We start from the raw sequence: 15031 nt of genomic DNA, 5'->3' as shown, positions 1-15031 counted from the left end.
ATATACATACCCCCACAAAACTACCAACCAGGTGAAGATACAGAACATTTCCAACACCCCAAAACTGCCATCATTTTTATTCAAGTCATAGTACTAGGCCAAGCATTGCTTCTTCTTTGCCTCCCTCCCTAAAACCTCATTTCTTCTTGCTTTCATGATCCACATTCAAACTGGAATCATTGGGATGAAACTTTGACATTTGTAAAGTCAGCTCTGTCTTGTCCTCACTGAAGTGCTGTGCTTTACCTTTGTCTCTTTGATTTTGACAGCAATCATTTGCTTCCTCTGCTGGATGATCTCTATCAATTCATCACATTCTTCCATAAGTTTTGCCTCATGCATAGCAGTATTCACCTGCCAAGAAAGTCCAGAGTATTACACAGTGATTTCTGCCTTTGTCCCCTGATGGCTCTCAAAGGTTCGGACTGACAGCTAAGCATGCACAACTTCTTCCATACCTCCCACATAAGATCCACTCCTAGAAGAAGGGTAGAGATGATGATATTAATGATGCAAGGGCATTGAAGCACCACAGATAGGAAGCTCTCCGGCCTCTGGTAGATCATGATGGTTAATGGAAGGCTGGGCAGAAGGACAGATGAGATGGGGGCATGTTATTCCCACTGTGCGATTCCCTTTACTCCAGCACCCTGTCCTCTTGCTGTTCTTTTGGAGAAAGGGTAAGGAGATTTAAGGATATCAGGGACAGGGAATTCCTCTCCACAGGCATAAGGATATTAAGGTGACATTACAATAATGTATTTCTATTATCCTAACAAAAATGTTTTCAGTTTTCCTTGTTCCCTTCTAATTTTAAAATATATGAATGACAGCTATTATCTTCACATTAAATATATAATTGTGTAAATATATTGTCACATAGTTGTCATCATGTCTTAGTAGATATTTCTTACCTTGGGCTATCCAGTATCTGAATGCCTTTTCTATTTGGGGATACTGGCTACCTGAAAATATCTTTACTGCAAAGTCATGGTCAGGGTGGGGGTTGTGAAAAAAGGCCACCAATTCTTTGTTGACTTTCCATGTGCTGATTTGTCCTTCTACCTATCTTTACCACTGTTGACACTAGACGATGCAATGCCCCCAGACAGGCTAAAATGAGAGCAGAGGATCTTTAGGCTGCCTAAGTGTAAAGGGAAAGGAAGGGGAAATTAACTTACATCGTCTAAGCACTTACTGTGCCAAGTACTTTATAGATGAATGATTTCATGTAATTATCATAACCACTTTATAATATAGGAGTTACTTTTATTTCCATTTGACAGATGGGGAAATGGAGGCTAAGAGAATTTCAGTGACTTGCTCAAGATTGCCTAGCTGGGAAGTGGTTAAAAACCACAATTCAAACCAAGATGTGTCAAGTGAAACCCCTGGTTTGGCTGGGTGGGCGGACAAGGTTCAGTTCCATTTCAGTAGCACACAGTAGTACGATCATTCCAAGAATCTATTCAAGGGCCACTTGAGCAGAGATCTAAAAAGCTGAGGAACAGACAATGAGTTACTTGAGAGCATCAAATCTCAAGCAGTCAGATGTGCTTCACTAGCGAGGTAGGGCTGCACTTCCAACTGCTAGCCTTCTTCAGAGGGCTCCTTTACATACTCCAAGCCCAGCAAAATACCTCTTTCTGGACCCTGCTGCCTCCTCTCTCATCCTCTAAGGTCCCTGCTGGCCAATTTTCTGTTTCTTACTTAACTGAAATAAAATATGCTTGATGAATTTCAACTTTATTTTGTTTCATTTCCACCTTCCAGGGCATGGGAAATGCAATGAGAGCTTCCATTTATCTGAATGAACAGTCCCACCCTGGTCATTCTAATTTTTTTCTCAGACCCCTCACCCTCTACCTAAATGGATCTACCTTTCCAAGGCAGATAATATCATCCTCTCAAGGATCCCCTACTCATGTGAGAATAAGAGATTCACCTAGTGCTCCCTGGATTTGTGTTTAGAGTATCTGCAGACTTGGACAGTTCCCATTTATAGTTTCTTTCTGAGGCTGCTGATGGTAGTACACAATGGTGTAGTGCCTTATTTCTTATAATTTAGCCCTTGGACTAAATTTGACATAACACTCACTATATTCCAGGCACTGCCCTAATCCATGTATAGACTAGCTCTCTCAACCATCAAAACAACCTTACCATTAGCCTCATTTTACAGATGAGGAAACCCGAGCACAGAGAGACTAAGTGACTTGCTTAAGGTCACACCCCTAGTAAGTGACAGAGATAGGATTTAGATCCAGGGATTCCAATTCTAGAGTCCACACCTTTAACCATACATTCTACTGCCCACCCCGTCTAGTGTAACAAAATCCTGTCTACAGTTTCTGACAATCATTACCTCTTTGGCACCATCCATCCTTATTTTGTCATCTCGTTCTCTTTAGTCATTTCAGACTACCTGCTGTTCCCCTAGAAGGCCATGGCATGCCTTTGCTTGAGACTCTCCTTTCACTTGTAAAGTCATTTCACTATTTGTTTACTGAACAAAGTTCTATTTGTCTCTTCAAGCGCTGCTCAAAGATTGTCACTTCTGAAACTTTTTCTCATCTGCTTGAATATAATAGGTTCCCTATTTATATTCCCATAGCACATTTATATAATTCAATTATATCATTTACTACCTTATAGGAATGTATTAGTTTATCTTCCCCATTCAAACATGAGTTGTGGAGGCGAGGGGCTGAATCTTATTTGACTATGTCTCTGGCATGGTGACTGGCATATGGTAGGTGTTCAGAAAATATTTGTTGCATGAAATTTAATGGAGGAGGCAGTATCTCACTGCTTGCTAGACGTGTCCGCTTGGTTACTCGTTAAATATACCTTCAGTATATTTAAAAACAAACCCATCATCTTCCCTCAAAATCTGGCTTCCACCTCTGATTTCCTCTGTTTTGTTCATGATACTATCATTATTGCAGTTGCTCAGGTTCAATTACTGACTTCTCCCTCACAGATTCCCAGCAGTCTCAAAGTCCTGCCTTCCTTTTTGTTTCAATCTCACTAAAGTTCTTCCGGTCACACAGTGAGGCTTGGAGTCAAGGAACCCATAAGTTGAAGCACTTATCACCCTTTCCAACTGTTACTGTAAAAGCCTCATTAATTCATCCCCTGCGTCCAGAATCCTTCCTTTGCTGCCTACCCTCATAATCCATCCCACCCCGTGAAACCAAGAAAAATCAACACCATCTTCAACATCAACCATGTATTAAGTATGTCTTGTGTGCAATGCATTATGCTCAGGCCCTGCCCTCAATAAATTTGCAGTCTGGGTGGGGAAAAGCCACATACATATAAAGCAAAGTCAAGGTAGCATAAATGAAATACTAACGAGTGATGTAGACTACTATCTACAGAAATTAGAGGGAAAGATCACTCTCAATGGGGAAATGGAGAAAAGATGCCTGAATAAAGTGGGACTTGAACTGAGCCTGAAAGATGGGTAGGATTCAGATTTAAAAGGTGAGAAGGAGGGAAATTTTAAGCCAAGCTAACGAGATTGAACCTTATTCTTTAGACAATATGGTATTTTTGAAAATTTTTGGGTAGGAGAAAGAGGGTAAGACGGTGGAAGAATGACCATAATTAACTTTTTTAAGAAGATGAAGTGGGACTAATCTGATTGGGGGTAATGATATGCGTGGGGACAACTTAGGAGGCTACTGTGATATGAAAAAATCCTAGGCAAGGGGGGGTAACAGGAATTGAAAGGAAAGATCAAATATGAGGAGCATTCCCTTGCTTGAAAATCTTCAATTAGACAGCGAGCTTCTTGAGGAATGGTTTTAATGCCACTTTATTTCTCCTGATGTAACAGGCACAAGACCTTACACACAATAAACACTTAAGAAACATTTGCCCATTGATGTAGCAAAGTGAAAAATCAAGATAGAAATGGCAAACATTAGAAAATATACTGCAGTAAAATGCATTTTGTAGAGAAAATGTAGATTGAAGTGAGGGAGCTTGGGTGGGGTCTGGAGAATTGCATCAGGCACAACAAAACAGCAAGATCCAATCAGTAGAGCAAAAAGTTGGCTGAAGAGGCAAAATCCCAAACTAAAGGTAAAGCAGTGACATTAAAATCTTTCCATGTCAAGAAGCAGCCCAAAAGAGCAGGGTCCTTAAGTGTTTTCTGAACAGGAAATACTCCAGGGGAAAAATCTGTCTTCATGATGTGAAGAAAACATCTCAAATTGCTTGCAAGGTACTTGAAAGCCCTGGTATTTTCCTTGTCTGCAGTTGTCTTTGAAAATGCAGTGAGGTATTTTACTTGCTTATTAACCCTCACTGGGGTTATCTTGATAAGCATTCTTGGTGGGTTGGTTGGTTTGTTGGTCAGTGGTTTGTGGAAGACTCCAGCTTTTTATTGAAATTTGTTCTATGGTTTAGGTTAGTGGGTTTGATGAAATGGCTTTATGTCTGGGGGAAAACAAAAACCTATCCTCCCTGAAAATACCATTAGGGTAATCTTGGCAACCTACTTGTGTAAAGGAGGGGCAGTTTCTGATGTTTAAGACTGAGTCTCGGCGCCAGCCTTCCAACGTCTGAGCACTAGGGAACACGGGCTTTCCTGTTAAGTCTCCGGTCTTTTTCTCTGCTCTGTGTTCTCCTCCGGTCTTTTTCTCTGCTCTGTGTTCTCTCTCTTCTTTCTTCCCAAAGGCAACAAGACTTTGACTCACACATTTCTTTCCAACTGCCCACACTACTGTATTCCCTGTAGTTCTTGCCTACCTCCCAGCCCAAGGATTAAACCCAGACTCACCTAGTTTTCCCCAATTTCTCCCCTTCCTTGACACAAGCATATATGTCCCCTGTTTGAAGGATTTTACTGCTGGTCACTACAAGGAAATAAATATGTGGGGGTTCACAGAAGCCACAGGTGGATGAGGTTTCAGAGACTGAAAAAGTTATTTGGGTAATTATTTCTATTCCATAGTGAACTGTAAATGGACTAGACCTTTTGACCCTTCCCTTTTTTTCGAGAGCTTGATAGTTTCTTGGGAGCTTTCCCACCACTCATTCTGTCTTTTATTCATGGGTTTAAAAGTCATCAGCCTTCCCTCCAAGCCACCCCCCCAGGAGAAACTTCTCCACTCATCCCAGCCCCCATTAGCTCAGTCACGTCCTTCACTCCCACAGAGCACTGCACAGGGGGTTCAGAAGGAATTGAGATTTCGTGTTCAGGTGGAACAGTATGTATGAAGTGGTGGGTGAGCCCTCAACCCAGACTCAAGTGCAATTTATTTACAGGGTAATAGAACTCGTTGTTGGCATCTCCACCTCAGTGGCCTCTACTCTAAAAAGTCAATGCCAGCCTAGTTTGTTCCCTAAAAGCTTCTGCCCCCAGAAGATCTTCCCCTTCCACCTAGAAGATTTTAAAATGCCAGCATGAAAAAACAATTGGGGAAGTTTTTATTTCAGCAAACATTTATGCACCATGTACAAGGCATTATGTGGATCCTGAGTGGGACCAAGATGATGAAAAAGAATCAGCTTCTGCCTTCAAGGCACTTTCAGTGTAGTGCGGAAGATGAGTGTGAATTCGGCTAGCTACAATTTAATGATAGCAGAACAAGTGATATACAAACGAAACTCTGGGAGAGCAGAGAAAAGGGAAAATAGTTTGGCCTGTGGGAAGTGACTGGAGATTAAGGAAGGCTTCATGTAGCTGAGCTGGTCTTGAAGGATGAACAAGACTTGGGCAGGCAGAAATGAAGTTTAAGGGGAGAGAATTCTAGGCAGAGAGAATAATGTGGCTAGCATAGGCAAAAACGCAGGCAGGGAAGCAGAGAAACGTATTTGGTAAAGCAGATCAGCCTGACAGATGCAAGGGAGGGAAAGAAGTCTAGAAACGGGAGTTGCAGATAGACTATGGAGAGCTGCACTGTCATCTGGAGTCTTTGTACCCAGAGAAAATGTCAGATCTTAACACCATATTAACACCTTGATCACAATTAATGAATACTTTAGTTGAGAACAGGGTGGAGGGAAAAAGCAGACACAGTGCTCAAAGAAGTGGAAGGGCTCAACAAATCTCTCACTTGCCATTCTTGCCCAGGACCACTCAGGTGACCACTGACCCACCTCCTCAGGCTCCAAGATGTCAGAGAAAAGAGGCTGAGGGCTTTGTTCAACATGCAGACACTTTCTGTGCCAAGGAGATGAGAAGGAAAAGTGAGAGGTAAATTGGACATCTGACGGATTATTAAGGAGTTGTTATGGACAACTCTGTCACCTTGCCAAGCTGCAAGAATTCATTACTTTCTTATAATGATGCAGTCAAGAAGACACAAGGTTCTCTCTGTCTCTACACATTTGGCTTTCTTAGATTCGTTGATTATACTTAACAAGTCTGTATTGTATACTTGAAAGTTGCTAAGAGAGTGGATCTTAAATGTTCTCACCACACACACACACACACACACAGACAGACAAGTAACTATGTGAGGTGATGGATGTGTTAACTGTTTTATGGTAATCTTATTGTGATATATTAATGCATCAAATCACCACACTGTATACTTTCAACTTACACAATGTTACATGTCAATTATAGCTCATTAAAGCTGGAGAAAATAAGAAAACACAATATTTATGATTCAGATGTTACACCTATCGTGGCAGCATCTAAGCTAAGGTGTTCATCCAGGTCACACTTTAAAGGACAGCATCACACACACCACCACCACCACAGCCTTTTGTATCAGGAAGGTTCAAAAGTATAAAAGGAAGAGGAAGATGAGACAATTATCTTTTTTGTTTTCTAAAGCAAAACACTGCAACATTTCAAAGATGATTCTGCCAGTCTTACATATAAATAACTAAATGAAGCAGGGCTGTTTTTTTAATCTGTTTCATTTGATTTGGCGGAGGGTGATCACTTAACAAACTGGGGGAATATGTAAAACTATTAATAGGATGTTGAGTCCCCTGTCCTGGAGTAACTGCAGCTTAGGAGACAAAAAAAAATTACTGAGGCATAGTTAAGCAACCTACTGCCTCAGTGCCTAAGTTTACTTTTTTTTGGCAGAGGAGCGGTGAGGGGGTGGTAGAGTAGAGGTAGGTGGGGGTGGGAGTGTTGAAGCTGGCAAAGCAGTGTGGACTGGAGGCGGCAGCCAGGCCACGTCTAGAAGGGTAAGAGTCCAAGCACATTGAGCTCAGGGGTCCATGCTGTGCGAGGCCTCCTGACAGACATGGACATCGACTGACAGAAACGTTTCCTGTCAGGCTGTGGGTGCTTACAACATGCTAGGTGCTGTTCTAGTTGCGTAATATATTTTAACTCATTTACTTCTCCCATTTGCCCGATGATGTTGGCACTACTATTATCATGGTCATTTCACAGGACAAACTGAGAAACACAGAGGTTATGTAATTTGCCCAAGGTCATACATAATCACTAGTAAATGGCAGAGCCAGGATTTGCACCCAGGCAGTCTGGACAGCTCTTGTCCGTGATTTAACCAGTGTGTGTGTGTAACAGAGACAGAGAGAGTGTGCTCACAAACATACTTGTTTTCATCTCAGAGTTACCTCTCAAGATAATCACATTCCTTAAAGTTAACTATTACAAACATTTTGTGTAATTCCTTCCTGATTTTGAAAAAAAATAGTATAAAAATGCACAAATGCAACATTTAAAACATATAATGCACACACATGTATATTGACACACACACATATTCCATGTTTATTTTACCCTGAGTTGAACTAACAAAAATTTTGGCAACAGAGAGAGAGGGCAGTTTGCTCCATAATCATGCCTTAGGAATGGGCCTGGGTCCTGTGGCAATTCTGTGTTGGTTTTAGAGTCCTTTCTCCTCAGGGATTAGACCTCCAAGCCTCGGTAGCCTTAGGGTTAGTGACTTTCTCCCCCTGTATTCTCTTTCTGCAGAAGGTAACTGTTTAGAACATGCAAGAAGTGAGGGAGGTATAATCTAGGTTTGCACCTGGTATTCTATATATATAGCTAGAAATCCTACATGAAATGAGGCAGAAACTTCCTTTCTATCTCTTCAGAACCACAGAATTGTTAGATCTTAAAAAGACTGAAGAAATCATCAATTCCTGGCCCCCTATTTTACAGATAGAAATATGAGGCATAGAGAGGAGAGGGCTTACCCAACATCACATTACTGATCAATGATAGGGTGAGGCTGGAGCCAGCCCTTTTGACTCCCCATTCAGTGTTCTGTCCATTCTGCTGTTTATTTTGTGAAGCATAGCACTTGCTTATAATCCCCTTTGAAGATATAAAACCCTCTAGATCTCATCCTTGTGTATTCACCCTAGAAATAAGAACATTTATATCTACACACACAAAAGAAATACTTGCATGACTATTTCTAACAGCTTTATATTAGCCCCAAACTGGAAACAACTGAAATGCTCTTCAGTGGAGGCATGGATAAACAAATTGTGGAACATCAACAATAAACATTTTTTAAGACAATTTACGGAATGGGAGAACATTTTTGCAGATGAAACTGACAAAGGCTTGATTTCCAGAATATATAAGCAGCTCATATGACTTAATAAGAAACAACCAAACAACCCAGTCCAAAGATGGGCAAAAGACCTAAATAAGCAATTCTCCAAGGAAGACATACAAATGATCAATAGGCACATGAAAAAATGCTCAATATCACTAATTATCAGAGAAATGCAAATCAAAACTACAATGAGGTATCACCCCACACCAGTCAGAATGGCCATCATTCAAAAATCCACAAATGACAAATGCTGGAGAAGCTGTGGAGAAAGGGGAACCCTCCTACACTGCTGGTGGGAATGCAGTTTGGTGCAGCGACTGTGGAAAACAGTATGGAGATTCCTCAAAAGACTAGGAATAGACTTATCGTATGACCCAGGAATCCTGCTCCTGGGCTTATATCCAGAAGGAACCCTACTTCAAAATGACACCTGCACCCCAATGTTCATAGCAGCACTATTTACAATAGCCAAGACATGGAAACAGCCTAAATGTCCATCAACAGATGACTGGATAAAGAAGATGTGGTATATTTATACAATGGAATACTACTCAGCCATAAAAACTGACAACATAATGCCATTTGCAGCAACATGGATGCTCCTGGAGAATGTCATTCTAAGTGAAGCAAGCCAGAAAGAGAAAGAAAAATACCATATGAGATCGCTCATATGTGGAATCTAAAAAACAAAAACAAAGCATAAATACAAAACAGAAATAGACTCATAGACATAGAATACAAACTTATGGTTGCCAAGGAGGCGGAGGGTGGGAAGGAATAGACGGGATTTCAAAATTGTAGAATAGATAAACAAGATTATACTGTATAGCACAGGGAAATATATACAAGATCTTGTGGTAGCTCACAGAGAAACAAATGTGACAATGAATATATATATGTTCATGTATAACTGAAAAATTGTGCCCTACACTGGAATTTGACACAACATTGTAAAATGATTATAAATCAATAAAAATGTTAAAAAATAAACATTTTTAAACTATTGATACACATAACAACTTGAATATCTCAGAGCCATTATGATGAGTGACACAGCAAATCATATGTTACACACTGTATGACTCCATTTACATAACAGTCTAGAAATGACAAAATTACAATGATGAAAAACAGATCAGTGGTTGCCAGAGGGGCAGATGTGACTACAAAGAGGTAGTACAAATGAATCTATACATATGATAAAATTCATGAAACTACACACACTCCCTCGCTTCCCAGAAAGTTGAGTACATGTAAAAACTGGTGAAATTTGAATGAAGTATGTAGTTTGCTTAGTAGAATATTGTATGAATGACAATTTCCTAATTATGATAGTTATGTAGTTATGTAAGTTGTTAACACTGAGGAAGAGTAGATAAGTGGTATGTTGGAACTCTATTATTTTAGCAACTTCTATATGAGCTTAAACTTATTTTAAAATTTTAAAGAAAAAAAGAAAGAAAACTCTAGAAGTTCCATAATGTTTTAGGCAGGTCTGGTGAAGCACCATTTATGCATTTTTCTGAAGTTATAACTAATACGTCCTTAGGCCTTTGCTAAAATGGCATCTCATCTCATACCTCATTTTGCACCCTAGTTAATTTTTTCCATAACACTTATAACTCTTACTAAAAATATATTTGTTTATTGTGTCTTCCCCAACTAGAATGTAAGCTTCTTCAAGTTAAGGACTTTATTGTGTTCACTACTGTATCCCCAACACATGGAATAGTGCCAGCACACTGTGGATATTCAAAAAATATTTGTTGAATTAATGAATGAACTTGAGTATGTTGGCCCTGAAATAAAGGTATAGTGAGAAATTGTATACTAGGTTACATTTCTTCATAACATGTGACAAATTTCCCTTATATTTTCTTTCTACATAATTACTCAAAATGGCAATTTTGTTCTGTCATTTATATAGTGTTTGCTGCATTATGGAAGATTTGGAAAGATGCTGGAATAACCACCTTGGCGCTCAGAGACCACGTATTCTGAAATGGTTCCTCACCCAACGCTAAAAGAAAAAGTTACCTGTCCTGGGTAATTGGCTGTGCTTTATTCACCCTTATGAGTATAAAAGATTTTACTTACAACAGCTAGCCAGCAGAGGGTACTGTTTATTCAATTATCCTTTCTCAATACCTATCATGTACCAAGCCATGTGCTGGGTATAAAAAAGTGGGTAACATAGTGCCCACTCTTAGAGTTAACAGTCTGGTGGGGAGGCAAGTTGGTACATAGAAGTGCTATGTGGAAGTATGCATAGGGTGCTCCAGGTACACAGGGGAAGAACACCTGAACCAGATTAGGGAGAGGGAGAGAGAGGTACAGAGCATGTGTGATGGCCACCTGGAGGAGATGGTGTCTGAGCTGAGTCTTAAGAGACAAGCAGTAGTCAGCCAGGAGAAAAGGTGGGGGGAATGTAAGTTCTGTGAGGGCAGGTGCCATGTTCCCATGTTCCCAGTGTGTTCCCAAAGCCTGCCCCAAGGCAGAAATATGCTTAATTATTTGTGGAATGAATGAACAAAGTAAGTACAAATAGTAAAAAGTGCATGCTAGAAGTAGGGAGGGTCCAGATCATGATGGGTCTTATCAACTTTTATCTTAATGGCGATGGGGAACCACTGAAGGGCTTGTGGTAGGGGAGTGACATGCGGGCTTTGCATTTTATAAAGCTCATTCCCATGGCAATGTGGAAAGTGGATTAGAGGGGGACAGACAACATGAGTCAGAGAGGCCAGTTAGGAACTGCGGTTTCCAAAATGAATGTGGCATGGTCATGGCCACTGCCTTTAAGAAGCTTACAGTCCAATGAGGGAAACAAGATGGAATCAGGTAATACCAATACAGAAAAGCATGCAGTGTAGTAGAGGTGATGCACCAGCCACTCTGCCCAAGGTCATGCAGCTAGTGGGTGGCAGTCAGTACCAGAAACTAGGCTTCCTGATTCTGAGTCTAGGGGTTTTCCCAAGCCCTCCTTTCCACTGCCTTTCACAACCACAGAATTATGTAAGGCAAGGCGAGCAGGGCAAGCCAAAGAAAGATTATGCCTTCTTTAGCCTCAGACTAGACTGGGGGGAGCATTTAGTTCCTCTTTGTACTCAGGTCTAACATAAGCATCCCTCCCCAAGACCTTTGTTCCTCGGAGATGGCTTCAGCATCCTGATACTTCCTGTATAATGCGTAAGTGCTATGGATACAGAGCAAGGAATCTACTGGGAGAGCTAAGGAAATTCACACTCTGACAGCTAAGGTCAGGGAAGGCAAATTCTGAGAAAGAAGTCATTCTTTATGAGACAGGGACTTCAGATGACAAAAGGAAAAAAAAACTGGTTCCACATTCAGAAAAGGAAGACAGTCGCTAGAAAGAGCAAGGGCCCAAGTGGAAGAGTGAAAATAGCAGAAGTGACTATATTGCTTCTAAGCTGCGGAGGGTGGAGGAGTTGGGGGTAGGGAAAGAACACCGAGAAGCATCAGGAAAGAGCCCAGGACAAGGACGTGAAGTATTCTGTATGAAAGCATCAAAAGACCCCAGAAAAACATCCAACTCCATGAGTAGGTAACAAAGATGCCTTGAGAACATATATGCAGGCATCCCAGCTACCTCTTGAGCCAAGACAGAGACTAGAGCTAAGGAGTTTCTATGCGGGAAAGCCCAAGGAGGTAAAGGGGTCCTGAAGAGAGCCCTTGTCGGGCTATCAAGGTGGGAATGGAGTTGGGGATGGAGGAGGGGGAGAAAAGAGAGAGAGAGAAAAGAGAGAAAGAGAGAGAGAGAGAGCGAGAGAGCACATAGCATGCAAGAAAGCGTGCATGTGCAGTGGCTCTCTGAGAAGGATCCCTGGGTGTCTTAGGGTGGGGGTTTATCTTTACTGAACCAAAAACCAAACTGAAAATTGAAAATAGTTAACAGAATGGTCTTTGAAGTCAGACAACCCTAGGTTGGCCTCCTAGTTTTGTCGCTTACCAACAATCTGTCTGGTCCTGGGCAAGCAGCCTGTTTCCTCTTCTGTAAATGAGGATAATACTAGTATCTAGCCTCATAGGGTTTTGCACATGTTTATTAAATTAAACAACAGAAATAAAGCACATAATACATTTTCTGATATATAATAGGTAGTCAAATAGTTGTGTTTTGTTTTGTTTTTACTACTACTGCTCTGATGATGATGATAATGGCTGTGACTATTGCTAAAACCACTACATCTTCTGGGGTTTTCTGCGGAACAAACAAGTGAGCACTGTTTTATCATCTGGTTTATTTTTATTCAGTTTCTGCATCTGTTTTGCCTTCTAGAACATACTGGGTCACGATTTAGTTTTCCTTGAGATTACCATGTCCCTTTTCTTATTCTTCTTCCTACACCTAAGAATCTAGACCTCATTCCCAAATGTAGTTACTTCCACACTGCTTGACAGGGCTCACCAGACCTCTGAAGATAAGACGGCCTCTCTACCAGGAGCCAGGCCATCACCTTCTCCCTCCATTCAGAGAGGAAGGCTGATGCCAGAAGGGAGATCAAGTGCTGATTTCTGACAAAACACCGATTATATTTCACATCTTTGGCTAGGAAGGAATGTGGCTGGCTCGAACTTGTTACTCTCTGTTTTTCTGCTCTGGGCCCCTCCATAATTAACACAATCTCCCAGGCTCAGAGTCTAAAAGATATTAGGTTGAGTCTCGAAGAAATAGGTGTGTAAGAAAGAAAGCTAACATATTCCCTCACTTATAAAAATATAACACCATAATTACATTCTGTTTCAGTTTCCTCTGCGGTACTCCCTGAGGGAGAGGACCCCATCTGTCCTGTACTCCAAGCTCCAAGCAGAGTAGAGCGCTATACCTTGGAGGCTCATTAAAATACTTATTAATGCATTGATGAATATGCACCTTCCCACATATAATCCCTGAGAGCAGGGATTCACCAGTTAGCCTGCCTGTGGTATTGATGAGGAAAAATGAGAGGCAGTTGTCAAAAATATGAACAGACAGCGTGGCATTATGCAAGTACTTCTAGAATCAGCAATGGCCCTAGGTTACACCGGCTCATCCAGGGACACTATCCTGATGGGCACTGCTTTACAGTGAAAGGCCACACATATGTGTGTGTTCGTGTATGTGTCTGTGTGTATATAATGCCTGTAAATTATAATCTCTCTCCACCTTCACTGGGACAAAGCAGGAGGTCTGTGTCCCCTACCCCTACATTTGCTCAGACAAAAGGCTGCATTTTTGGAGCTTCTTTCCCTTACAGGTCTGCCTTTGATGTTTGTCTTAACCTGATTAACCTATATATAAATAGGGTATAAGGGGGCACAGAATGTGATTTACTTTGGGTCTTTACTTTTTGCCTAGGGCTCAGGGCTCAGTTTGTCACTTTGGGAAGTCCAGTAGCTTCTAGAGAAGATATAAAGCAAAGGAGAAGGAATATCAACTTGCTGGGAAATTCCAAAGAGCTGATCATCTTAATAGGATGTTACTATAACCAAAGAAATCATTAATTACAGTTGTGTGGTTATTATAGCTGTGTTGTTGTTATGGTTTAGACTAGAGAGTGCTTTTAGATATATTTGATCTTCACAACAACTTTATGAGATTGTCAGGGCAGGCATTACTGTCTGCATTTTATGGATAAGGAAACTGAGATCCAGAATGGTAAAGTGAGTTATCAAAATCACATAAACTAGGAAGTGATGGCATTACAACCCAAATTAGGTTTTGTAATTTCAAAGCCAGGGCTCATTCAGATTCCCCATGTTTCATTCTAATCATCAAAGTAATCCTGCCCTTTGATCACTCTCTTTGTAGCTATAACTATTTTGGGGGGAGAAAAAGCACCCTCCTTTTTTCTTCTTTTTGAGAATTTTCATGTGCTAAGTTGCCATTTCTTCTTAGCATTTTTTTTCTCTCAGGAGGTAACCAAGTAGAGTGGAGAAAGCTCTGGATTTGAAGTCAAGCAGGCCTGAGTGTGAATTCCAGCTTTAACACTTATAAGCTGAGTGACCTCAGACAAGTTCCTCAACATCTCTGAGCCCATCTTTCTGGTGAGTAAAATGGAAGCACTCTTACCTATCTCACTAGTTGCTCTAAAAATTAAATGAGAAAACAGAGATAAAAGTCTTAGCACAGAACCTGGAACACAGTAAGAGTTAAATAAACACTGATTCACTTCCCCACTTCTCCCCTACCCCTACTTGCTATTCTAGTCTGGAAATACGCAGTACTTCTTTCCCAGAAAGCCAAAATTCACACTTTGATTTATGTCTATACTTACTCATCTTACTGTAAAAATAGTAAGATTATAAACTCATGATGGTTTATCGTTTACAACTGATATTTCTGTAATCTTTCGTTGGTTGATTGAGATAGTTTTGGAATTTAAAACATGTAAGTGTATATGTGTACACACAAATGTGTTCCCAAGTCATTTAAAGGCTTAAGTTATTACTCAGAAATTACTTCCATTCTCTAAATCTGGATAAATCATTCTTCTTAATCTCATCCA

General features: G+C 40.7%; 1 protein-coding gene across 1 annotated transcript in view; it reads right to left on the bottom strand.

The window, feature by feature from the left end:
* Positions 1-246: 246 nt before the first annotated feature.
* The window catches only part of LOC140695451 (probable E3 ubiquitin-protein ligase MID2), a gene marked incomplete at its 3' end in the record, with an annotated part of 60218 nt that continues 45433 nt past the window's right edge, over positions 247-15031 (bottom strand). The window contains exon 4 of the mRNA XM_072958187.1: positions 247-354. Coding sequence (XP_072814288.1) covers positions 247-354 — 108 coding nt within the window. The remainder of the gene's footprint in view (positions 355-15031) is intronic.

The sequence above is a fragment of the Vicugna pacos genome, unplaced genomic scaffold, assembly GCF_048564905.1.
Source record: "Vicugna pacos unplaced genomic scaffold, VicPac4 scaffold_209, whole genome shotgun sequence".
Taxonomy (NCBI): Eukaryota; Metazoa; Chordata; class Mammalia; order Artiodactyla; family Camelidae; genus Vicugna; species Vicugna pacos.
The sequence above is the reverse complement of the archived record's forward strand: the minus strand, read 5'-3'. Positions and strand labels throughout refer to the sequence as shown.